The sequence below is a fragment of the Melospiza melodia genome, chromosome 7, assembly GCF_035770615.1.
Source record: "Melospiza melodia melodia isolate bMelMel2 chromosome 7, bMelMel2.pri, whole genome shotgun sequence".
NCBI lineage: Eukaryota > Metazoa > Chordata > Aves > Passeriformes > Passerellidae > Melospiza > Melospiza melodia.
Window position 1 is genome coordinate 30,451,803 of NC_086200.1, and position 25,392 is coordinate 30,477,194.

The 25,392-nt window shown below is 67.2% G+C and overlaps 1 protein-coding gene across 1 annotated transcript; it reads left to right on the forward strand.

The window, feature by feature from the left end:
• The first annotated feature begins 619 nt into the window (after positions 1–619).
• On the forward strand, positions 620–24,603 carry SEMA6B (semaphorin 6B). Its single transcript, XM_063161112.1, has 17 exons — positions 620–705; positions 15,333–15,481; positions 16,233–16,362; positions 16,947–17,007; positions 17,177–17,239; positions 17,548–17,649; positions 18,402–18,492; positions 18,566–18,685; positions 18,774–18,862; positions 19,388–19,605; positions 20,252–20,383; positions 20,762–20,911; positions 21,392–21,586; positions 22,204–22,344; positions 22,453–22,530; positions 22,671–22,729; positions 22,805–24,603. Exons 2-17 carry the CDS (start codon positions 15,367–15,369, stop codon positions 23,785–23,787), a joined length of 2,727 nt encoding a protein of 908 aa, XP_063017182.1. The 5' UTR covers positions 620–705; positions 15,333–15,366; the 3' UTR covers positions 23,788–24,603.
• Positions 24,604–25,392: the final 789 nt, after the last annotated feature.

Consider the following 25,392-nt stretch of genomic DNA (forward strand, 5'->3'; position numbering starts at 1 on the left):
GAGGCGGAGGATGGAGAGGATGGGGGGGCTCGGTGCGAACCCCTCTTGGTGCCAAGGACGGAGGGAAGCGGGGCGGGGGACGGGGGGGGATCGACCCCAGCCCCTCTCGGCGCCCGGGATGGGCGAAACCGCCGGAGGGGCCGCGGGGGGGGCAGTGCCAGCCCTGCCGGTGCCCGGGAACGCGGGGGGGGGCAGTGCCAGCCCAGCCGGTGCCCGGGAATGCGGGGGGGGGCAGTGCCAGCCCAGCCGGTGCCCGGGAATGCGGGGGGGGGGGGCAGTGCCAGCCCAGCCGGTGCCCGGGAACGCGGGGGGAGCGCTGCCCCTGCCCGGGGGGGGGGGGCCGAGGCAGGCGGGGCCGCTCCCCCCGCGCTCCCCCCTCCGCACCGGGGGCGGGGGGCCCGGGCCGAGCCGCCTCCCCGGGGCGGGGGCAGGGCGGGGGGCGCAGCCGCTCCGGGAGCGCCGGCGGCGGCGGCGGCGGCTCCTCCATCGCCGCTGCTGCCGGAGCGGCCCCGGTGCCGCCGCAGCCACCGGGCGGGCCCGGCCCCGGCCCCCCCCACCCCCCCCCCCGCGGCCCCGCCCCGCCCGGCCCCGGTACCGGCGCTCCCGGCGCGGCGGAGCGGAGCCGAGCGGGGCCGGGCCGAGCTCTGCCGGTGGGCGCAGGTGCGCGGAGCCCCGAGCCCCCCCGGACCCCCCCGGGACGGAGAGGTAAGAGCGCGGCCGGTGCCCCCCCCTGCCCGCCCCCCTCCCCATGCGCTCCCGTCCCGCTCCATCCTCCTCCTCTCCTCCTCTCCATCCGCTGCCCCTCCTGGCCTGGGGGGGAAGGGAGAAAAGGGGGTGCCCCCCCCCCCCCCCGGCCCTCCCCCCTCCCGCCGCCGCCGCTGCTGCATTGGGAAGCGGCGCTTTTGTTAGCGGAGCGGGCGGAACCTTGAAGGGTCACGGGCTGGAGGGGCCCCCCCCGCGCCCCCCAACCCGCAGAGCCCTCCGCGCCCCCTCCCCGCAGCCTGAGCCCCCCCGGCACCGCTGCCCCCTCCCCCCGGCACCTCCATCCCGCGTCGCCATCCCCGCCCCGGCACTCCGGGGGGGTCCCGCCCGCACCCCAATTCTTCCATCCCGCACCCCCAGCCCTCCCCTGCGCCCCTCGAGCATCCCGGCACCCTCATCCCGCACCCCCGAGACCCTCCCCGCACCCTCATCCCGCAGCCCCATGCCCCCACCCCAGCCCCCCTGCTCTCCCCAGCACCCCCGTGTGCCCCCCCAGCACCCCGATACCCCCTCATCCTCATCCTCATCCTCATCCTCATCCTCATCCTCATCCTCATCCCCCCCCCAGCGCCCCCATCCCGCTCCCCTCTCCCCATCCCGACACCCCCCCGCACCTTGAGCCCCCCCATCCCCTTCACCCAGCACCCCGGCCCACCCCCATCCCCTCCCACGCCCCCTCCCACCCATCAGCCCCCCCGGAGCGGCCCCGCGACCCCCCCCAGCCCCGGGACACGGCGGGGGGCGCGGGAACCGGAGCCCCCCCCGCGCCGAGCCGGGAGGATGGGATGGGAACGGGAATGAGGATGAGGATGGGGATGAGGATGAGATGGGGATGAGGATGAGGATGAGATGGGGATGAGATGGGGATGAGATGGGGATGAGGATGAGGATGAGGATGAGGATGAGGATGAGGATGGGGATGAGGATGAGGATCGGGGGGTGTCTCTGCCTCGTCGCGCTCCGTTTTGCCTCCGCTGTTTCTTTGGGCAGCAGCCGGGGCTCGTTGTTGTTATTTTTTTTTGGGGGGGGGGTGAAAAGGAGGGGTCCCTCTGTGCCCCCCACCCCCGGCAGCCTCGGCTGGGCTGGGGGGGTCCGGCCAGTGCAGCCCCCAAAAGGGAGCAGCGAGGCTCAGCCTGGGGGGGCTCAGTGCTTGTGCCCCCCCCAATAATCCCGCAGGGCTGGGTGGGGGCACAGCGGGACCCCCACAAACGCAGGGGGGGCCCGGCTCTGTCTCGGGGCCGAAACTTGGTGAGAACAGGAGTTGGGGGGCAGCCGGCAGGAGTGGGGGACCCGCCGTGCACGGGGGGGGCTCTGACACCCCCCGGTACCGGGGCAGGGCTGGGGGGGCTCCGTGCCCCCTTTCGGGGCTCAGCACCGCCGCACCGAGCCGAGGGGGGACCCCGAACCAGCGCGGCTGGGGGGGCTCTGCCTGGCCCCAATCCTCCCCTGCCGCCCTCGCTTGGGGTGTCCCGAGCACCCCCAGACCCAGCAAAGCCCCCCGCCCCCCCAGCCTGCCCTCCGTGCCCACATCTCCCGCAGCAGCCGGGGACGGGGGGCGCCCCGAGCCCCCCATGGGGCAGAGGGGAGCGGGGAGCCCCTCCCTGCGCGGGGGATTTGGGGAGGGGGCTCAGCACCCCCCGTTAGAGCGGGGATGGGGGGGGGCGATGCCCACGGGGCTGTGCCATCGGCACGGGGTGACCTTGGGTGAGCTCTGCCTGCTGCCGTGCCTCAGTTTCCCTTTGCCGAACCAGGTCATGGGCTCGGGGGGGGCTGCAGAGGGGACCCCCAATCCATCCCCCGGCCCTGGGGTGCTGGGGGGGCAGACACCTGCCGTGAGTGACCCCCCCGCGTTGGCACCGCTCGCCTGGGGGGGTGGGGGTGGCAATGGCACCGCCGTGTCCCCCCTGGATCTGTGGGGGTCCGGCAGGGCCGGGTCCCACCCTGGGGATGTGCTGGGGGGCACAGGGGGGCCAGAGCTCCCTGCCCTACAGACACAGCCCGGGGAAGGGTTGGGTCGCTTTGGGGGTCCCCCCGGGCTGTGTACCCCACAAAACGACACCAAGGGTTGGGGTCCGTACCGGGGTGCCAGGTCCGGGCAGTGCCACGTGTCCCCCGCACGGGGTGGGTGCTGTGGGTGTCCCCGCTGGGTGCTGGGGTGCCATCCCGGCGTGTCCCCCGTGCTCTGCAGCCCCCGGGCAGTGTCCCCGGGGTGCCACGGAACTGGGTCACTGCTGTCACCGCTGCCACCGCTGCCACCGGGGCGCGTGGCTGTGTGGGGGACAGGAGGTGGCCCCGGGCTCGGGTTCAGCTCTGGGGGTGCCAGGGGCAGCTCGGCCCCCAGCAGCAGTGCCAGGGGTGTCGGTGTGGGGGGCACAGCTCATCCCCCCTCCCCGGAGCCCCCCATGGTTCTGCTGACGTTCCCATAAACAAAGGGGGCGGCCCAGCTCAGCCACAGGGGTGCCCATGTGTGCCCCCCAGGCAGAGCTGTCCCCTCTGGGGGGGCTCCTGTGCCCCCCAAACCAGGGCTCTGCTGGCTCTGTGTCCCTCCCAGCCCCAGCAGGAGCCCCCAGGCACGGGACAGGGCAGTGACATGTGGGTTGGGTGTTCCTGTCCCCATGGTCTGGCTGTCCCTGTCCTCATGGTCTGGGTGTCCCTGTCTCCATGGCCTGGGTGTCCCTGTCCCCACAGACTGGCTGTCCCTGTCCCCATGAGCTGGGTGTCCCTGTCCCCATGGTCTGGGTGTCCCTGTCCCCATGAGCTGGGTGTCCCTGTCCCCATGAGCTGGCTGTCCCTGTCCCCATGGTCTGGGTGTCCCTGTCCCCATGAGCTGATGTCCCTGTCCCCACAGGCTGGCTGTCCCTGTGCCCATGAGCTGGCTGTCCCTGTCCCCACAGGCTGGCTGTCCCTGTCTCCGTGGTCTGGCTGTCCCTGTCCCCATGGTCTGGCTGTCCCTGTCCCCGTTGTCTGGCTGTCCCTGTCCCCATGAGCTCGGTGTCCCTGTCCCCACAGACTGGCTGTCCCTGTCCCCATGGTCTGGCTGTCCCTGTCCCCATGGTCTGGGTGTCCCTGTCCCCATGGTCTGGCTGTCCCTGTCCCCATGAGCTGGCTGTCCCTGTCCCCATGAGCTCGGTGTCCCTGTCCCCACAGGCTGGCTGTCCCTGTCCCCGTGGTCTGGCTGTCCCTGTCCCCATCGTGCTGGCTGTCCCTGTCCCCGTGGTCTGGCTGTCCCTGTCCCCGTGGTCTGGCTGTCCCTGTCCCCACGGGCTGGCTGTCCCTGTCCCCATGAGCTGGCTGTCCCTGTCCCCATGGTCTGGGTGTCCCTGTCCCCACAGGCTGGCTGTCCCTGTCCCCGTGGTCTGGCTGTCCCTGTCCCCATCGTGCTGGCTGTCCCTGTCCCCATGAGCTCGGTGTCCCTGTCCCCTCGGCCCTGGCTGGTTCGGCTCCCAGTTAACCCAGTAACTGCTGCGCTGCCACCCTCGCTCCCCTGGCACCGCTGGGGCACGGCCGGGCCCTCCCGCCCGGCCCTGAGCTGGATGCAGATCCCTCTGCAGTGCCGGCTGCGGTTTGTGTCCCCAGACAAGCTGGAATATTTTTAATTAACCCTGCCAGTTTGGATGCGATTTCGTTCTTCAGCGGGCTGGGCTGCGCCGGGCCCTTGGAGCATCTCCCAAAGCCGGGGCCGGATCCCAGCTCCTGTCGGGGGGGTTGGCACGGGGCACGGTGACACGGGCGCGGGGCAGGGACAGCGGGCATGGTGACACTGGCACCGCGCTGCCCAGGGTGGCTTTTCCTCGCTGTGCCAGGCCGGCAGGGTCGGGATGGTTTTGCTGTGGTGGCATCTGCTGCGTTTGGGGGACATTAAAGAGTGGCAAAGCAAAGCAGGAGCGATCCCAGCTCCGTGCGGGAGCCCAACCTGTTGGTGCCCATCGTGGATTGGCACCGGAGCCTCGGGATCTGCGTCCCAGGGAGCTCCGGGCTCTGCCCCCCGTGCCCAGGCTGGGGCTGGAGGTGGAACCAGAACAGGGCACCCCAAGGAGGCTCTGCAGCCCTGGCAGTGCCCGCCCCAGCAGCAAAGGGCACACGATGGCCTCGGTGCCATCCAGGGACCCCCAGGCTGTGGTGGCATCCCCCAGAAGGGGATGATGAGGGGTTGGATTCCCTGGGCGAAGCAGGGGGAGAGGCAGAGCAGCGGGCTGGCACAGAGGAGCTCCCAGAGGGGCTGCCGTGTGCTAGCGGGATTTTGCTCCCTATTTAATTACAATTTTGTCAAATTAAAAAAAAAAAAAAAAAAAAAAAAAAGAGGGGGATAAAGAGATCCCTCTCGTGTCTGTGTGGTGGCTCCCAGCAGCCGGTTAATTAAACAGCGGCGCTGAAGCCACCGCTCCTGAGGAGCCCTGCCAGGCTGGGGCTTGGCACCGCACCCGGGCTCCAGTTGGGCCCAGTTCGGGCAGGTGGTGGCACGGCAGTGACAGTGGCAGTGGCTGTGGCTGTGGCTGTGGTGGCAGTGGCAGTGGTGGCAGTGGCAGTGACAGTGACAGTGGCAGTGGCTGTGGTGGCAGTGGCAGTGGCAGTGGCAGTATCTGTGTCTGTGGCAGTGTTAGTGGCAGCAATGGTGGCAGTGGTGGCAGTGACGGTGGCAGTGTCTGTATCTCTGTCTGTGGCTGTGGTGGTGGCTGTGGCAGTGACAGTGTCGGTGGCAGTGGCAGTGCCAGGGTTGTGGCTGTGGCAGTGGTAGTGGCTGTGGCAGTGGCAGTGACAGTGGCAGTGTCCTGTCAGTGCAGTAGCTGTCGCTGTGGCAGTGACAGTGGCAGTGGTGGCGGTGGCAGTGGCAATGCCAGTGGAAGTGGCAGTGGCGGTGGCAGTAGCTGTCGCTGTGGCAGTGACAGTGGCAGTGGCAATGGATGTGGCAGTGGCAGTGTCTGTGTCTCTGTCTGTGGCTGTGGCTGTGGCAGTGGTGACAGTGACAGTGGTGACAGTGGCAGTGTCGGTGGCAGTGACAGTGGTGACGGTGGCAGTATCGGTGGCTGTGGTGGCAGTGGTGACGGTGGCAGTGGTGGCAGTGTCTGTGGTGACAGTGGCAGTGGTGACAGTGGCAGTGGTGACAGTGGCAGCGGCAGTGTCGGTGGCAGTGACAGTGGTGACAGTGGCAGTATCGGTGGCGGTGGTGGCAGTGGTGACAGTGGCAGTGGTGACAGTGACAGTGGTGATGGTGGCAGTGTCGGTGGCGGTGGTTGTGGTGACAGTGGCAGTGGTGACAGTGGCAGTGTCGGTGGCGGTGGTGGCAGTGGTGACAGTGGCAGTGTCGGTGGCGGTGGTGGCAGTGGTGACAGTGGCAGTGGTGGCAGTGTCGGTGTCGTGCCGATGCGCCGTGGCTAATCCTCACTCTCTCCGTGTAATCCCGCCCGCCGGGATAATCCCATCAAACCCGGCCGAGCTCAGCGCCGCGTTTGGCGCCGGGGGGATCTGGGAGGGACGCGGGAGGGGACACGGGAGGGGACACGGGAGGGGACCCGGGGGGGACACGGGAGGGGACACGGGAGGGGACACGGTGGCCCCGGGGCAGCGGTGGCTGCGGGAGGGACCGTGGGGGCTCAGGTGGGGAAACTGAGGCACGGAGCAGGAGCGGAGGGAGGCAGCCCCAGGGCGATGAGGAGGGTGGCACGGGTCACCCGGGTGGCACGGTCACCCCGAGGGACGCGTGGTGGGAGCACCGCGGGCATTTCCGAGCGCCCCATCCATCGCCCCCGCCGGGAGAGCGGGAAGGGCCAGGGGGGAGCTCTGCGAGCGGAGATCCGTCCTCGCCGTGTGCCCAGAATAACCCGGCCGTGCCGGGCTCCGTCCCTCGTGCCAGCCCTGCGTGTGCAGCCCCGGTCACACGCGGGACAGCCGTGAACACACCTGTGCACGTGTGACAGCCGTGAACACACCTGTGCACATGTGACGTGTGACAGCCGTGAACACACCTGTGCACGTGTGACGTGTGACAGCCGTGAACACACGTGTGACACACGGCATCCCATTCACACCTACACACGCGTGACACCCCCTGCACAGGCACACCGGTGCCACCCGGTGCCCGCGCGCTGCCACACACAGGTGCCAGCTGGTGCCCACATTCCTGCACGTGTGTCACCCGGTGCCTCCTGCCAGCCCTGCACACGCACACTGACAGTGACATGTGACACGTGTGACACCTGCTGTGCACACCGACACCCGCACACACGCGTGGCACACGGTGACACCCCCCGCGCACACGTGCCACCTCCCCACGCACAGATGGCACCTGGCACACCTGGCAGGGCCTGGCAGGGGACAGGGACGCCCTCGTGCCCGAGGCTTTTGGCGCCGGCGGTGGCGGTGGGGGTGGCAGTGACGGTGACAGTGGCAGCGGTGGCAGCAGTGGCAGCGGTGGCAGCGGTGGCAGTGACAGTGGCAGCGGTGGCAGCAGTGGCAGTGGCAGTGACAGTGGCAGTGACAGTGGCAGTGACAGTGGCAGTGACAGTGGCAGCAGTGGCAGTGGCAGTGGCAGTGGCAGTGACAGTGGCAGCAGTGGCAGCAGTGGCAGTGGCAGTGGCAGTGACAGTGGCAGTGGCAGCAGTGGCAGCAGTGGCAGCGGTGGCAGCAGTGGCAGTGGCAGCAGTGGCAGCGGTGGCAGCAGTGGCAGCGGTGGCAGTGACAGTGGCAGTGGCAGTGGCAGCGGTGGCAGTGGCAGTGGCAGCGGTGGCAGTGGCAGTGGCAGTGACAGTGGCAGTGGCAGTGGCAGTGGCAGTGGCAGCGGTAGCAGTGGCAGTGGCAGTGACAGTGGCAGTGACAGTGACAGTGACAGTGGCAGTGGCAGCAGTGGCAGTGGCAGCAGTGGCAGCGGTGGCAGTGACAGTGGCAGTGGCAGTGGCAGTGGCAGCAGTGGCAGCGGTGGCAGTGACAGTGGCAGTGGTGGCAGAACGAGGAGCGGCTCCGGGGGCGGCTCGGCCGCTCGGACGTTCCGGCGAGGCGGCAGCGCGGAGGCGGCGCTGGGAACAATGGCCCTTTGTTCTGAGCCGCTGGCACCCCGGAGCCGGCCTGCATCCCAGCCTGCATCCTATCCTGCATCCTATCCTGCATCCCAGCCTGCATCCTGCATCCCATCCTGCATCCCAGCCTACATCCCAGCCTGCATCCCAGCCTGAATCCTGCATCCCCGAGTCCTGCTTGCATCTCAGCCTGCCATCCTGCATCCCAGCCTGCATCCCAGAGCCTGAATCCTGTATCCCACAGCCCTGCCTGCATCCCAGAGCCCAGCCTGGATCCCATCCTGCATCCTGCATCCTATCCTGCATCCCACAGCCCGGCCTGCATCCTATGCCCTGACCTGCATCCCACTCCATACCTTGGCCTGCATCCCATCCCACATCCCACCCTGTGACCCCTAACCCAGCCTGCATCCTCCACCCCATCCTCCATCCCATCCTCCACCCCATCCTCCATCTCTCCCTCCATCCTTTCCTCCTCCCTCCATCCCATCCTCCACCCCATCCTCCATCCCATCCTCCATCCCTCCCTCCATCCTTTCCTCCTCCCTCCATCCCATCCTCCACCCCATCCTCCATCTCTCCCTCCATCCCTCCCTCCATCCCTCCCTCCATCCCTCCTTCTATCCCATCCTCCATCTCTCCCTCCATCCCATCCTCCATCTCTCCCTCCATCCTTTCCTCCTCCCTCCATCCCATCCTCCATCCCATCCTCCATCCCATCCTCCATCCCATCCTCCATCCCTCCTTCTATCCCATCCTCCATCCCTCCCTCCATCCCATCCTCCATCCCTCCCTCCATCCCCTCCTCCATCCCATCCTCCCTCCCTCCCTCCATCCCATCCTCCATCCTTTCCTCCATCCCTCCTTCTATCCCATCCTCCATCCCTCCCTCCATCCCATCCTCCTCCCTCCATCCCATCCTCCCCGCTGCCTCCAGCCCACGTCCCCCTGCACATCCCACATCCCCGCTCCATCTGCACATCCCCTGCACCCCCTGCACCCTCCCTCCTCCTCCTCCCACCCGTCCCCCAGCACTGCCAGGGCCCATCCCAGCCCCTCTGGGGGGCTCAGGGGCTGGGGGTCACCCCACAAACCCCCACCTGTCCCCAGGACAGAGCACACTTCCAAAACAGACAGCAGGATGGAGAGGGTGGGGAGGAGGAGCAGGAGGGTGAAGGCTCACGTGCTCTCACCCACACCTTGGCACCGGATGCCACTCGTCACTTTGTCACCCTCTGGGCACAGCAGGAGTGGCAGGAGGAGATTTGTCTCCTGTCCCCTCTGGTGTCCCCATCCCGGGTGTCCCTGGGAGGTGGGGGGCTCCAGGAGGGCAGGGGGGCACCCCCAGTGCCACCTGAAGGGCCATCGTCACAGCAGGGGACAGCACTGGGTGACACTGAGGTGACACTGAGGTGACACTGAGGTGACCTGCCACCCCCAGCCCCTCTCTGCCCATGGAAGCCAGCAGATATTTCTATTTTAACTTATTTAAACACAAGTAGGAGTTTGAAGATAATCCCTAAGGGAACTGCTGGTTCTGGGCCTGCAGAGGGGAGCAGCCCCATCGTCCCCAGCAGGGCAGTGTGGGTGACATGGGGAAGGGGGCTTGAATCCAACAAACCCCCAAAAATCCCCCAAACCAGCTTGGTTAGGGATTAAAAACTGACCTGGCTTTGGGGCTGACCCTTGGTCCCGACCTCCCAGAGCCTCCCCCAGCTCCTGTGGCTCTGGGACCGGTGGGTTGGGATTGTGGGGCTGCTCCCTGAGCGCTGGGGTGGCTTTGGGGTGCGTGTGGGGTGCGTTTGGGGTGAATTTGGGATGGGTTTGGGGTGGGTCTGGGGTGATTTTGGTGAGTTTGGGGTGGGTTTGAGGTGGGTTCGGGGTAGGTTTGGGGTGGATTCACGGTGGTTTTGGGGTGGATTCAGAATGGGTTTGGGGTGAGTTTGAGGTGGGTCTGAGGTGGTTTTGGGCGGGTCTGGGGTGAGTTTGGGGTTAATTTGGGGTGGGTTTGGGGTTAATTTGGGGTGGGTTTGGGGTGGTTTTGGAGTGGGTTTAGGTTGGGTTTGTGGTGAGTTTGGGATTAATTTGGGATGGGTTTTGGGTGGGTTTGGGATGGGTTTGGGGTGGATTTGGGTGGGTTTAGGGTGGGTTTGTGGTGAGTTTGGGATTAATTTGGGGTGGATTTGGGTGGGTTTAGGGTGGGTTTGTGGTGAGTTTGGGATTAATTTGGGGTGGTTTTGGGATGGGTTTGTGGTGAGTTTGGGATGGATTTGGGGTGGATTTGGGTGGTTTTGGGATGGGTTTGGGGTGGATTTGGGTGGGTTTGGGGTGGGTTTGTGGTGAGTTTGGGATTAATTTGGGATGGGTTTCAGGTGGGTTTGGGATGGGTTTGGGGTGGATTTGGGTGGGTTTGGGGTGGATTTGGGTGGGTTTGGGCTGGGTTCGGGATGGATTTGGGTGCCTGTGGGTGCTGTGGGTGCTGTGGGTGCTGTGGGTGCTGTGGGTGCTGTGGGTGCTGTGGGTGCTGTGGGTGCTGTGGGTGTGTTCAGCAGCCTCCCATGCCCGGAATGCCGGGGCTCCCTGTCCTGCTGTGATTGCAGGGTTCCCTGAGCCGGATGTAAACACTGCAGGTGTTGTTGTTGCAGCGGGGCTGAGCCGGGAGCTGCTGCCCCTCAGGGACCCCGTGGGGACACGGCAGGGGGACACTGGGGGACTGTGACACCCTGGGGACGGGGGCTCCATCGGGAGGTGACAGGAGCCCCTGGGGACAGGGACGGGACAGCGGAGGTGCCATCCAGGACTGGCATGGCTCTGGGCGGGGGTTCCAGGGCGGTGCCAGGCTGGGGCAGGAACAGGGGGTTCCCTCTTCCCTCCCCAAAGGGGAACTGAGGCACGAGGCCGGAGGAGGTGACTCGGAGCTGCTCCTGTCACCGCCCTGGGGCCATGCGGGTGACAAAGAGGGGTGGCAGGGTGACACCGAGGGGACCCCGCCAGGGCGCAGAGCCCCTGGGGTGGCACAGGACCAGGGTGAGTGCCCTGGGGACAGTGGGAATGAAGGGAATGGGTGAAGTGGGGCTTTGGGGCCAGGGGGGATGAGAGCAATGGGTGTTTCGCAGGGACAGGAGGGTCAGGCGTGTGCCTGCCCTTTGGGGACAAGGGGGGTGACAGTTTTTGGGGGGACAGGGGGGGATGTGTGGCTTGGGGAGAGCAGCAGGACGCGGGAGGATCCTGTCCCATAGAACTGGGGGGGACAAGGGGACAAAAGCAGTGAACTGGGGGGACAACAGGGGACAATGGCTGTGAATTGGGGAGGGGGGACACACAGCCCTCCGTCTGCCACCCCCTCTGTCCCCCCCCCCGCTCCCCGGGGTTTATTTCGGCGTGACGCGTGATCCTCCTCGCTAGGAAACCGTTCTTAATATGCAGATGAGCCTGGATTTAATATGCAAATCACCATGCGGCTCTGGCCGGCCACCAGCGCCGGCGGCCGCCGGAGGGGACGTGTCGGGGCACCCATGGGTGGCACCCGGGGGGCATCGAGGGGGCTCCCAGCAACCGGGGCCACCCCTGGGCACCCACGGTGGGCGACAAAGCCGCCCAAGGTGACCGCGGGGTCCGCACCGTCCCAGTGCCCTTGGTCGCTGGTGGTGGCCTGGGGGGCTCGGAGCCTGTGTCCCCACCCGGGGGGCGATGGGGAGGGGACAGGGGACAAGGGACAAGGGACAAGGGACAAGGGACGGGGAGCGGGGCTATAAACGGCAGCTGTAAGCGGAGCCGGTAACCGGAGCGGGAGGCCCGGGGGGACATTTGAGCCGCCGGCGGGGCCGGGGAAGCGCCAAGGTAAACGGTGGGTGCTGTGTCCCCCCCCGGTGACCCCCGCGGCCCTGGCACCGCCCGGGCACCCCCTCGGTGCTGCTGCTCCCCCGAGCTCTGGGCAGCTCCCGGCTCTGGGGGTGCTGCCCGCAAAGGGGGGACCCTCGGCAGGAGACGGGGACGGGGACGGGGCCAGCGCGCCGTGCCAGGTGGCCGGGGTGACATTTGCTCCGGCCCTGCCGCGGGGACAGCTGCTTCCTGGCTCTGCCATCCGAACCGGGCCCGGAACGGAAACCCGGGGGGGGGCTCAGCCCCCCGGCCCCGGCGGCAGCTGGCACTGGGGAGGGGGCAGCGCTGGGGGGGCTCTGCTGGTGACCCCCAAACCCCTCCGTGGCGATGGGGGTGGCGCTGTGTGACCCCGCTGAGCGAGCGCCTTTTGGGGGGCTGGAGCGTGTGTGTGTGTGGGGGGTGGGGGTGTAAATGCCTCATTAGCATAACTAATTACCGATTTCTTATTGGCGTTGGGCGCCTCCTGAAGGAAATGACCCCAAAATCCGGCATTAGACGGACGGAGAGGGATGTGGATATTGAGATTATAGCAGGGAGTCCCAACAAGTTGAATTTTCAGGGATTTCATTGTTGGTGCGCTGCGCCTTTGCCACCCCCCATCCCTCAGTGCACCCCCCCTTGCCAGATCGTCCCCTTCCCAACGTCCCCCCATTCTCCAGTGTCCCCCCCATTCTCCAGTGTCCCCGCCATTCTCCAGTGTCCCCACCATTCTCCAGTGTCCCCCCATTCTCCAGTGTCCCCCCCATTCTCCAGTGTCCCCTCTTTTGCACCGTCCCCCCCTTTCCCGTTGTCCCCCGTGTTTCCCGGGCTGTGTCCCCCTTCCCTGGCGTCCCTCCCTTCTCGGTGTCGCCCCCATTCCCGGCGTGTCCCCCCCTCTTTCGCACTGCCCTCCTAAGGGCTTTATGACAATGGGGGACCCTTGGGGGTGTCCCCGCTGTCCGTCTGTCCCCGCTCCGTGTCCGGGGGGCTCTCAGGGTCCCTCCGTGCCGCTGTTTTCCCGCGGTGCCGCTCGGGGGGGGTCCCAGGGGTGCCCCCCCGGTGACAGCTGCCGGGGCGGGGGGGTTTGGTGGCTCCGGTTACGGTGACATCAGCCCCACCTTCGCACCTGGCGCGGGCGGGGGGCGCGGGCCCCTCCCCGGGGGTCGCGGGGGGTTGGTGTGACAGCTGAGCGCCTCTCGGGGCGTCCTGGAGCGGGGGTGGCACACGGGACCCCCCCGGCAGCCCCGGGCACAGCGGTGACACCGCGCGGCGGCGGAGGCGGCCGGAGCGGCTCAGGTGGGCAGAGAGCGGGGCTGGGGGGGCGGATGGCACGGGAGGGGCGCCCACCCCCCCGGGAAGGGACGGGAATGGGGGGCCCCCCGGCAGGGACACCCCTGGGTGGGATCAGAGATCCCGATGCGCTCAGAGCCGCTGGGATTGCAGCAAGAGGGGGACGCCGGGGCTGCCCCCCCTTTCCTGCCCCATTCCCCGGTGCCGGGGGTCGCGGAGGTGCTGGGGAGGGGGGGTGGGACAGACCAAGCAGCTCCGCCCGCCCCCCGAAGTTTTGTGCGTGGGGCGAGGGCTGAGCGCGCTCTGCCGTGGGGAAACTGAGGCACGGAGCAGGGACGGGGATGAGGGACGAACCCGGGGCCGCTCCCCCGCTCCGTGTCGGGGACACCCGAGTGGAGACCCCCCCTCACCCCCGGCACACCCGCCTGTCCCCCCGCGCTGCCTCAGTTTCCCCCCAGCCGCTCTGGGGACCGTCCCCACCACTGCCATGAATGGGTCCCTGTTTGTCACCCCCCCCGTGGCCGTGTCCCCCTCCCCGCCGCGCCCCCTCCTCCCCGTGCCCCCTCCTCCCGCCGCTGCCTTTTCTTTCCCCGCACAATCGCGGGCATTTATGGCGCCGGAGGCTCCGCTCACCCCGCGCCGCTCGCTGTCCCCGCCCGCCCGGGCACGGTGGCACCGGAGCCCCGCTCGGGGTCCCCCCGAACCCCCCGGGGAGGGTCCCCACCGAGCCCTGCCCTGCGGTGGCTTTTGGGGTCCCCCTTCATCCCTCCGGCGTTTGGTGGCTGTCGGTGCCGCTCTGTGACAAACCGGGCACAAACACGTTTCCTGAGATTTGGGGACACCGTGGGGACAAAGCCGGGTGTCACTGGGAGCTGTGGCACTGTGGGGACAGGTTTGGGTGTCCCGGGGTGGTGACACCCTGAGGATGGGGTCAGTTGTCCCCAGAGGGGCTGTGACACCAGGTCGGGGTCACCTCCTGGCCCGGGCTGTGACACAGCAGGGTCGGGGTCAGATGTCCCCGGGGGCTGTGGCACCGCCAGGGGACGGGTTGGGGACAGTGCTGGGTCTCACGGGGGGCCGGGGACACCGCGGAGGGGCTGGGGACGTGTCCTGTGACCCCCAGAGCCCACAGTGTCACCGTGCCCGGTCCCCACAATGTCACCATGCCCGGTCCCCACCATGTCACCGTCCCGGTCCCCACAATGTCACCGTCCTCAACCCCACACAATGTCACCGTCCCGCTCCCCACAATGTCACCGTGCCCGGTCCCCACAATGTCACTGCGCCCGGTCCCCACAATGTCACTGTCCCGGTCCCCACAATGTCACCGTGCTCAACCCCACACAATGTCACCATGCCCGGTCCCCACAATGTCACTGCGCCCGGTCCCCACAATGTCACCGTCCCGGTCCCCACAATGTCACCATCCCGGTCCCCACAATGTCACCGTCCCGCTCCCCACAATGTCACCATCCCGGTCCCCACAATGTCACCGTGGTCAACCCCACACAATGTCACTGTCCCGGTCCCCACAATGTCACCGTCCCGGTCCCCGCGAGGGACGAGGGCGCCGCTTCGATCGCTCCCGCTGCCGGCTCCCATGGAATTAATGATCAATTAATTCCCTGCCCGGCTGCTAATTCCCCAGCCCCTCGGGGACGCGCGGCAGGGTGGGCATGGTGGGCACGGTGGCCCAGCGTGCCGAGGGGACACTGGCGGTGCCACCGGGGCCGTTCGGCTGTGGGGGATGCTGTGACACTGAGGCGTCCCTGGAGGTCTCCCACGACATCCCGGTGCCGTTTCGGGAGGGGGAAGAGCCTCTCCGGCTTCCCTCTTGTCCCCGTGTCCCCGTGTCTCTCTGTCCATGCGTCCTCACCCTCCTGTCCCCGTGTCCCCGTGTCCCCGTGTCCCCATGTCCCCATGTCCCCGTGTCCCCATGTCCCTGTGTCCCCATGTCCCCATGTCCCCGTGTCCCCATGTCCCCGTGTCCCCGTGTCCCCATGTCCCCGTGTCCCCGTGTCCCCGTGTCCCCATGTCCCCATGTCCCCATGTCCCCGTGTCCCCATGTCCCCATGTCCCCATGTCCTCATGTCCCCATGTCCCCGTGTCCCCGTGTCCCCGTGTCCCCATGTCCCCATGTCCCCATGTCCCCGTGTCCCCATGTCCCCGTGTCCCCGTGTCCCCGTGTCCCCATGTCCCCATGTCCCCGTGTCCCCATGTCCCCGTGTCCCCATGTCCCCGTGTCCCCGTGTCCCCATGTCCCCGTGTCCCCAGCCCCTTCCCCACGTTCTGCGGGTGACAAACCCCAGCGCGGCCCCGATGAGGGGAGGCACCCGCTGAGGGTTTGGGGTGCTCGGGGGGGCTCCCTGTGGGTGCCGCCCCCTCCCAGCCCCCCCCCTGTGCCCGCAGGTGCGGTGGGTGCCCTGGCAGGGCGGGGGCCACCATGGCACCCCCGGCCCGCGTGCCCCTGGTGCTGCTGCTGCTGCTGGCGGCCGAGAGGACGGCGAGGGGCACCTTCCCCGAGGAGCCCGGGCCCATCGCCACGGCCCCCCCGGACTGTGAGTGCCCCCCGGGCTGGGGGCATGGGGGGCTGCACTGGGGCACGGGGGGCACTGGGGCACGGGGGGCACTGGGGCATGGGGGGCATGGCTTGGCATGGAAAGGGAAGGGGCACTGGGGCATGGGGAGCACGACCTGGCATGGAAAGGAAGAGGGGCTGGGGCATGGGGGGCACTGGGCATGGGGGGCACTGGGGCATGGGGGGCACTGGGCATGGGGGCACTGGGCATGGGGAACACTGGGCATGGGGGGCACTGGGGCACGGGGGGAACTGGGGCACGGGGGGCACTGGGCATGGGGCGCACTGGGCATGGGGGGCACTGGGCATGGGGGGCACTGGGGCACGGGGGGCACTGGGCACGGGGCGCACTGGGCATGGGGAACATGGCCTGGCATGGAAAGGGAGAGGCCCTGGGGCACTGGGGGCACAGCCTGGCATGGAAAGGGAGAGGCCCTGGGGCACTGGGGGCACTGGGGCATGGGGGCACAGCTCGGCATGGAAAGGGAGAGGGGCTGGGGGAATTGGGGTGAAGAGAAAAGGGGCACCCAAGAAAGAGTTTTGGAATAGGATAGGACAGCACCAGGGCTGGGCTTTGGGGTATTTTTGGGGGTACCTCTGGAAGGGGTTCTGGGGTGCTTTGGGGTCAAGGCAGGCGAGGGGCACTCGTGGGAAGGGATTTTGGGCTGGTGGCAGCAGGGAGGTGACCCGGGCTGTGTGGGGGTGCCCGTGTGACCCCCGTGCCCCCCCAGATGTGAAGCACTACCCCGTGTTCGTGGGGCACGGCGCCGCCCGCCCGGGGGGCCCCGAGATGGGGGGCACCCAGCGCCTCAACATCCAGCGCATGCTCAAGGTCAACAGGACCCTCTTCATCGGGGACAGGTCTGGGGCCGGCACCCCGAAACCTCCCTTCAATCATGGGGGGCACCCCACACCCCCCCCCACTCCTCTCTGCTGGGGAGGAGCCTGCCTGGGGCACCCCAACCCTGCCAGGGGGCACTGGGGGGGTCACTGGTACTGACACTGCCCTGGTGATGGTCACTGTCCACCCCAGCACCCCAAACCTCCCTCACTGTCCATCCCAGCACCCCAAACCTCCCTCAGTGTCCACCCCAGCACCCCAAACCTCCCTCAGTGTCCACCCCAGCACCCCAAACCTCCCTCATTGTCCACCCCAGCACCCCAAACCTTCCTCAGTGTCCACCCCAGCACCCCAAACCTCCTTCAGTGTCCATCCCAGCACCCCAAACCTCCCTCATTGTCCACCCCAGCACCCCAAACCTTCCTCAGTGTCCACCCCAGCACCCCAAACCTCCCTCATTGTCCACCCCAGCACCCCAAACCTCCCTCTGTGTCCACCCCAGCACCCCAAACCTTCCCGGGGTGGGTGGGGATGGATCCTGCAGCCCCAGTGCTGGGGGCACACCCCAGCTGGGGGGTGGTGACACCCGTGTCCCCCTCCCCAGGGACAATGTCTATCGGGTCAGCCTGGAGCCCAGCGGGGCTGCTGAGATGCGCTACCACCGGGTGAGTGCTGGGGTTCCAGGGGGTGCTGGGGGTCCCAGGGGGTGCTGGGGGTCCCGGGGAGCTCTGAGGGGTCTCAGGGAGCTCTGGGGGGTCTCAGGGGGGTCTCAGGGGGGTCTCAGGGGGGTGCTGTTGCCTTGTCCCCGTCCCCACACTGCTTTTCCCCACCCAGAAGCTGACGTGGCGCTCGAACCAGCACGACATCAGCATCTGCAGGATGAAGGGCAAGCACGAGGTACAGCTGTGGGGTCTGCACCCCTGGGGACCCTCCGTGGCAGTGTCACACCCTGTGCCCTCCCCAGCGTCACCTCCCCACTCCCTCCCAGCGGCTGAGTCACTGGTTTATGGGCTGATTGGCTAAACTGGTTTGTAATTAATTATTTGGGGGCCAGAAATCCCATTGCCAGCTCCCATAAGTGCAGTTCTGGGGTGAGAACAGCCCCCCCAAGCCATGCCCTGGCAATGATGAGGGCCTGGGTGGGGTGGGGTGAGGTGAGGGGGGTTTTGGGGTGCTGAGGGTGACGGTCCCCTCTCCTGGCACAGGCAGAGTGCCGAAATTTCATCAAGGTGCTGCTGGTGAGGAACGAGAGCCTCCTGTTCGTCTGTGGCACCAACGCCTTCAACCCCGTCTGCGCCAACTACAGCGTGAGCCCCGGGATGGGGCACCGTGAGGGAGGGGCTGGGGCCAGGGCAGGAGGGGGCACCCATGGGAGGGGTTTTGGGCACCCATGGGAGGGGTTTTGGGCACCCATGGGAAGGGTTTTGGGCACCCATGGGAAGGGTTTTGGGGTGAAGGCAGAAGGGGGGCACCCATGGGAAAGGTTTTGGGGTCAGGGAAGGTGGGGGTACCCATGGGAAGGGTTTTGGGCACCCATGGGAAGGGTTTTGGGCACCCATGGGAAGGGTTTTGGGGTCAGGGAAGTGTTTTGGGCACCCATGGGAAGGGTTTTGGGCACCCATGGGAAGGGTTTTGGGCACCCATGGGAAGGGTTTTGGGGTCAGGGAAGTGTTTTGGGCACCCATGGGAAGGGTTTTGGGCACCATGGGAAGGGTTTTGGGGTGAAGGCAGAAAGGAGCAACCATGGGAAGGGTTCGGGGGTCAGAGAAGGACAGAACACCCCTGGGAAGGGTTTTGGGCACCCATGGGAAGGGTTTTGGGCACCCATGGGAAGGGTTTTGGGGTCAGGGAAGTGTTTTGGGCACCCATGGGAAGGGTTTTGGGCACCATGGGAAGGGTTTTGGGGTGAAGGCAGAAAGGGGCACCCACGGGAGGGGTCTGCAGCATCAACACCTTCAGCCCCGTCTGTGCCAGCTGCAGGCAGAGCCCCCCTGGGCATGGGGACCCCGGGTGCCCCCGTGCCCGGTGTGTCCTCACGTCCCCCTGTCACCCGCTCTAGATGGACACGCTGGAGCCCGTCGGGGACAACATCAGCGGCATGGCCCGCTGTCCCTACGACCCCAAGCACGCCAACGTGGCCCTGTTCACAGGTCAGTGGTGGCACTGCCAGCGCCACGGCGGGCGCGGTGTCCCCAAACCCCGCTGACGCCTTGTCCCCTGCAGGGGGGATGCTCTTCACCGCCACGGTGACGGATTTCCTGGCCATCGACGCCGTCATCTACCGCAGCCTCGGGGACAGCCCCACCCTGCGCACCGTCAAACACGACTCCAAGTGGTTCAAAGGTGTGTCCCCACCCTGGGCCGTGCCGGGACAGGGCACGTGTCCCCTGTGACCCACGCCGGGCCATCCCTGACCCTGCTGCCCCCGCAGAGCCCTACTTTGTGCACGCCGTGGAGTGGAGGAGCCACGTCTACTTCTTCTTCCGCGAGATCGCCATGGAGTTCAACTACCTGGAGAAGGTGGGACCTGTCCCGCTGGGAGGGAGATGCACAGAACGCGCAGAATCCCCCAAATTCTCCCAAATGCACAGAATGCACAGAACTCACAGAATGCACAGAATTCCCCAAATTCTCCCAAATGCACAGAATGCGCAGAACTCACAGAATGCGCAGAATTCCCCAAATTCTCCCAAATGCACACAACTCACAGAATGCACAGAATTCATACAATCACTGGGTTGGAAGAGACCCTAAAGGTTGTTGAGTCCAACCCTGCCCCAACACCTCAACTCAACCCTGGCACCCAGTGCCACATCCAGGCTTTGTTAACACACCCAGGGATGGTGACTCCACCACTTTCCCAGGCAGAACATTCCAGAACTTTCCTGTAAAACACTTTTTCCCCAATATCCAACCTGCATTTCCCTTGGTGCTAGACGGTCCCACAGCTCCCTTCCAACCCAAGCCATTCTGGGATGCCCACAGGGACACCCAGGGTGGGGACAGGGACGCAGGGGTTGGGTGGTGACAGGTGTCCCCCCGCAGGTGGTGGTGTCACGGGTGGCCCGGGTGTGCAAGAACGACATGGGGGGCTCGCAGCGGGTGCTGGAGAAGCAGTGGACGTCCTTCCTCAAGGCCCGGCTCAACTGCTCCGTGCCGGGCGATTCCCACTTCTACTTCAACGTCATCCAAGCCGTGACGGACATCCTGGAGCTGGACGGGCGCCCCGTGGTCCTGGCCGTGTTCTCCACGCCCACCAACAGGTCAGAGCCTCCTGTGCCCTGCCCAGACTGCCCGGGCTCAGAGCTGGGTGCCAGCTGGGGGCTGGGTGGGATCAAAGCTGGATCCTGAGTGGGATCTGGGTGGGATCAAAGCTGGATCCTGAGTGGGATCTGGGTGGGATCAAAGCCGGATCCTGTGTGGGATCTGCGTGGGATCAAAGCCGGATCCTGAGTGGGATCTGGGTGGGATCAAAGCTGGATCCTGAGTGGGATCTGGACAGAATCAAAGCTGGATCCTGAGTGGGATTTTGGTGGAATCAAAGCTGGATCCTGAGTGGAATCTGGACAGAATCAAAGCTGGATCCTGAGTGGGATTTTGGTGGGATCAAAGCTGGGTCCTGAATGGGATCTGGGCGGGATCAAAGCCGGATCCTGAGTGGGATCTGCGTGGGATCAAAGCTGGATCCTGAGTGGGATCTGGGCGGGATCAAAGCCAGATCCTGTGTGGGATCTGCGTGGGATCAAAGCCGGATCCTGAGTGGGATCTGGACAGAATCAAAGCTGGATCCTGAGTGGGATCTGGGATGGGTCCTGGACAGGAAATGGGTTCGTTTCCATTTGGGATGTGCAGGGCCCCTGGCACTCGCTGGGGCCTCCCCGTGCTCACCCCACAGCCGTGTCCCCACAGCATTCCCGGCTCCGCCGTCTGCGCCTTCGACATGACCCAGGTGGCCGCCGTGTTCGAGGGACGGTTCCGGGAGCAGAAATCACCCGAGTCCATCTGGACACCCGTGCCAGAGGACATGGTGCCAAAGCCACGGTGAGGGACAGGGCTGGGGACAGGGCTGGCAAGGACTGTCAGTGGCAAGGACAGTGGTGGGACTGGGGAAAGGAACAGGGATGGGGACAGGGACAGGGATGGGGACAGGGACAGGGATGGGGACAGGGACAGGGGTGGGGACAGGGACAGGGATGACAACCATGGCAAATACCAGCTGGGAAGGGGACAGGGGTGATGACAACCACAGTCAGCACCTGCTGAGAAGGGGACAGGCATGGAGACAGGGGCCAGTACCTGCTGAGAAAGGGACAGGGATGGGGACAGACATGGGGACAGGGGTGATGACAACCATGGCCAGTACCGGCGGGGCTGGGGACAGGCTGGGGACAGCGCCACTGAGCCGTGCCCTGGCTGCAGGCCCGGCTGCTGCGCGTCCCCGGGGATGCGCTACAACTCCTCCAGCGCCTTCCCCGACGAGATCCTCAACTTCGTCAAGACGCACCCGCTGATGGACGAGGCGGTGCCAGCCCTGGGCAACGCCCCCTGGATCCTCCGCACCATGACCCGGTGGGTGCCCGGGGGGCTTGGGGACACTGGGAGGGCTGGAAGGGGCTGGGAGGGGCTGGCCAGAGCCTCCCGTGCTGCCTTTCCATGCTTGTGTCAGCGCTGGGAGCGCTGGGAGAGCTGATAAATCTCATACACTTTGCAGTCAAGATTGTCTCGTCCTAATTAAATCTGCCTTAATTGCTGCTTGATGGGGAATTAATCAAGCCGCGCTCTTGGGCCGCAGCCTCCCGCCGGCAGGGCAGCCGGGGCGTGAGCAGGGATGGGGACGGGGACAGGAATGGGGACAGGGACAGGAATGGGGACAGGGAGCTGGGGATGAGGAGTGGGAATGGGGACAGGGATGCGGGGCTGGATCTGGGGACACAGGGCTGGGGATGGGGACATGGAGATGGGGATGTGGGGCTGGGGGTCTCACTCTTTCCCCCTCCCTGGGACCCCTGGATTCCCCCACGCCCCAGCACTGCTCCCTCCCCCACGCAGGTACCAGCTCCGGAAGATCGTGGTGGACAACGCGGCGGGGCCGTGGGGCAACCACACCGTGGTGTTCCTGGGCTCCAGCACCGGCACCGTGCTCAAGTTCCTCATCCTGCCCAACGCCACCAGCAGCCCTGGGCCCGCTGCCCCCGGCAGCCAGAGCGTCTTCCTGGAGGAGTTTGAGACCTACCAGCCCGGGAGGTGAGTGCCAGGGTGCCAGGGGAAGGGGCAGCAAAAGGGGTGGGTGGGTGCTCAGATGGATGGATGGATAATGGAGGATGGATGGATGGATGGATGGATGGATGGATGGATGGATGATGGATGGATGGATGGATGGATGGATGGATGGATGGATGGATGGATGGATGGATGATGGATGGATGATGGATGGATGGATGGATGGATGGATGGATGGATGATGGATGGATGGATGGATGGATGGATGGATGGATGGATGGATGGATGGATGGATGGATGAGGGATGATGGATGGATGATGGATGGATGGATGGATGGATGATGGATGGATGATGGATGGATGGATGGATGGATGGATGGATGGATGGATGGATGGATGGATGATGGATGATGGATGGATGGATGAGAGATGGATGGATGGATGGATGGATGGATGGATGGATGGATGGATGGATGGATGGATGATGGATGGATGGATGATGGATGGGTGGATGGATGGATGGATGATGGATGGAGGGATGCAAGGCTGGGGGGAATGGATGAGAAAGCCTCCTCTGGACTGGGCCAGGCTTTGGAGGGCCCCCCAGCACTGGGCCATGATGAGCTCTGCCCTGTCCCCAGGTGTGGCCGGGACACGGAGGACGAGCGGCGGCTCCTGGGGCTGGAGCTGGACAAGGCTGCGGGGTCCCTGCTGCTGGCCTTCCCCCCGTGCGTGGCCAGGGTGCCCGTGGCTCGCTGCCAGCAGCACTCGGGCTGCATGAAGTGAGTGCCTGGCGCGGGGAGCGTGCCTGGGGAAACTGAGGCACGGCACAGGCCGGGGTGCTGTGTTCCCCCATCAGGGCTGACCCTGACATCTCTGCTCCCTGCCAGGAACTGCCTGGGCAGCCGGGATCCCTACTGTGGCTGGACACCCGAGGGCTCCTGCATCTTCCTGGAGCCCAGCCCCAGGTAACGCTGCCAGGCCCGGGGACCTGTGGGGGACAGTGGTGTCCCCAGAGAGCTCCTGCAGCCCCCAACCAACCGACGGGAGCTGGGAGACCCTGCCGGGCCATTTGGGACCCACTAATGCCCCCAATTTGTCCCCCCAGGGTGGCCTTCGAGCAGGACATCGCCGGCGGCAGCACATCCCACCTGGGCGAGTGCGAGGGTGAGTGCGGGGCCGGGCCGGGCTCGGGGACGCGGTGGCGGCGCCCGCGGGTCCCTGACGTGTCCCCACCGCCAGGGCTGGTGACGGAGAGCTTCGTGGACGAGCCGGACGGGCTGGTGTCGGTGAACCTGCTGGTGATCTCCTCCGTGGCCGCCTTCGTTATCGGCGCCGTCATCTCCGGTTTCAGCGTGTGCTGGTTCGTCGGGCACCGGGACCGCAAGGAGCTGGCGCGGCGCAAGGACAAGGAGACGATCCTGGCGCACAGCGAGTCGGTGGTGAGCGTCAGCCGCCTGGGCGAGCGGCGGGCACGGGGAGCGCTGCTGGCCCCGCTCATGCCCAACGGGTGGCCCAAGGAGCTGGGCAAGGTCACCCAGCACGACCTGGACTCGGGGGTGCTGCCCACGCCGGAGCAGACCCCGCTGCAGCAGAAACGCTGCCCCGGAGCCCTCCAGAACTGCACCTGGGAGCAGAGCCACAACATCATCAACGCGGCCTTGCGGGACCCCGGAGGCGGCTCCGGCCCCGCGGGCACCGGGCGGGGGCACGGCGGCTCCGGCCGCCCCCCGAGGGGCATCCCCCTGTCCTGCCACGCCATCCTGGTGGACCAGGAGCTGGAGGCCGAACTCAGCGACTCCTCAGGTGACGGGCACTGGGCTCGAGACGCTCAGGAGGGGCCCCGCGCCCGGCAGCACCCGCCCGCCGGTGCCCGCCGCCAGCCCCGCAGCTCCTACGGCGATTTCGGGGGGACGCCGCGCCCCAGCCCCGAGCGCCGGCGGGTGGTGTCGGCACCCAGCGGGGACGGGGGAGACTTTACCGAGGGGCCGCCCTGGCACCCCGAGCAGCTGAACTTCAACGCCAACAACGGCACGGGCCGCCCCGGCGCCCACCTCAAGAGGAACCACACGTTCAACAGCGGCGAGGCGGCGGCGGGCGGCTACGGGCGGCACGGGACGGGCACCGGGCACCGGGCAGCGCGGGCACCGGGCACCCCGCGGCCGCTGACGGACCTGCAGCACCTCCTGCGCTACGGCGTGGAGCGGACTCCCTCGGGAAAATAGGGTGGCACCTGCGCGCGTCCCCCGGCCAGGACACTGATGGGGACCCGGCTCGCTGGGCACGGGGACGGGCACGGGCTGAGGTGCTGCGTGGGTGAGGGGGGACAGGCACCCCCTGGGTGCCCCCGATAGGGTTTGGGGGTGTCCCCGGCTGGCGTGGGGCAGCGCCCTGCGCTCCGGCTGCGTTGTCGTCCCTTTACCGGGGTGGAGCGTCCAGCGCGTCCCCTCCCCAGGCCGGAGCCAGGGCCCGCAGCACCCTGGGGGCAGCAGGATGGACAGACGGACACGGGCACCGGGCTGGGCCCCCCAGCCCCGCAGCCCTGCAGTGGCACCCGGGGGTGCTGCCACCCCCCTGGGGACACCCGGCCGGGGGTGCTTTGGTTGTGGTGATGGAACCTGGTGAGCGTTTTGGGGGCGGGGGGCTGGGGGCCCCCCGAGTGTGGCGATATCTGGGGATGGGGCACGCTCCCACCCCCAGTCTGGGGTCAGCCCTTTCCCAGTGCCAGCCTGGGGGTTGCCCATCCTTCCCCCCCTCCCCGGCACCCCCTCCTGGAAAGCACAGCCGGGGTGGGGGGCACGGCGGGGGGGTCCCCACCGAACCCACTCTCTGCTGGCAAAGGGTGCCCTTTCGGTGCCACCCCTGCCCGGCACCCACCCGGGGTGGCGTGTCGCGTCGCGGGGGAGTGGCAGGTCCCCAGGGGGTGGCAGGCTGTAAATAGGGCAGGGGGCGGCGGGAGCGCCCCCCCAGCGGCCATGCATGCGGCCGCCCGCGGGCTGTACCCCGCGGCCCCAATAAACACCCGGTTACCGGAGGCGACTCCCCCGCCGCCGCCTCGGCACCTTCTTCACCCCCCGGGAGCCGGGGAGGGGGCACAGGGCTGGGGGGGCACAGGGTGGCACCCGCTCCGTGGGCACCCGCACACCCAGCATGAGGGTCCCCACCCCACTTCCCCCGCGAATCCCCTGGGGATAAGGCGGTGACGGTGCCGTGTCCCTGCCCGTGCCATCCCACACCCCCCGTGTCCCCTGCCTGTCCCCTTTCCCGGCTGTCTCTCGCCCCACGATGCCACCCACGGGCGTCACCCGCGGCCCTCTGTCCCCGGCCTGAGCACCCTGAAGGGCTGGGGACACCTGGCACCCTGAGGTGGCACGGGAACACCTGGGGTGGGCACATCTGGCAAAGGGACACTTGAAGTGGCGTGGGCACGGCCGGCTTTGGGTCCCTTGGCGTGGGGACACCAGGCCTGGGGACATCTGCCGTGGGGACACCGGGCTGGCGGCTGTCGGGTCTCCTGGAGTTGGTTCACCTGGAATGGGGACGCTTGGAGAGGGTGGGGACAGCGGCCACTGAGTCCCTTGAGGAGGGAACGAGGGGCGAGGGCACACGTGGCGAGGGGACACCTGCGGTGGGGACACCGGGGGAGGGGACAACGGGGGCGGAGACACCTGGGGCGGGGGTGGGACACCGGCCACGGGGTCCGTCGGCGGGGGACACGTGAGAGGAGACCGGGGACCCGTTCCCGCCGCCCGGGCTGGGCTGTCTCCGCTGTCCCCGCTGTCCCCGCTGTCCCCGCTGTCCCCGGACCCCTCAGCGAGCGCGCCCCAACC

Coding starts and splice junctions, on each gene's coding strand:
- SEMA6B (XM_063161112.1), top strand. CDS start 15,367: ATGGCACCCCCGGCCCGCGTGCCCCTGGTGCTGCTGCTGCTGCTGGCG. Junction 17,650..18,401: donor CCGTCTGCGCCAACTACAGC/GTGAGCCCCGGG, acceptor CACCCGCTCTAG/ATGGACACGCTGGAGCCCGT. Junction 22,345..22,452: donor CAGCACTCGGGCTGCATGAA/GTGAGTGCCTGG, acceptor GCTCCCTGCCAG/GAACTGCCTGGGCAGCCGGG.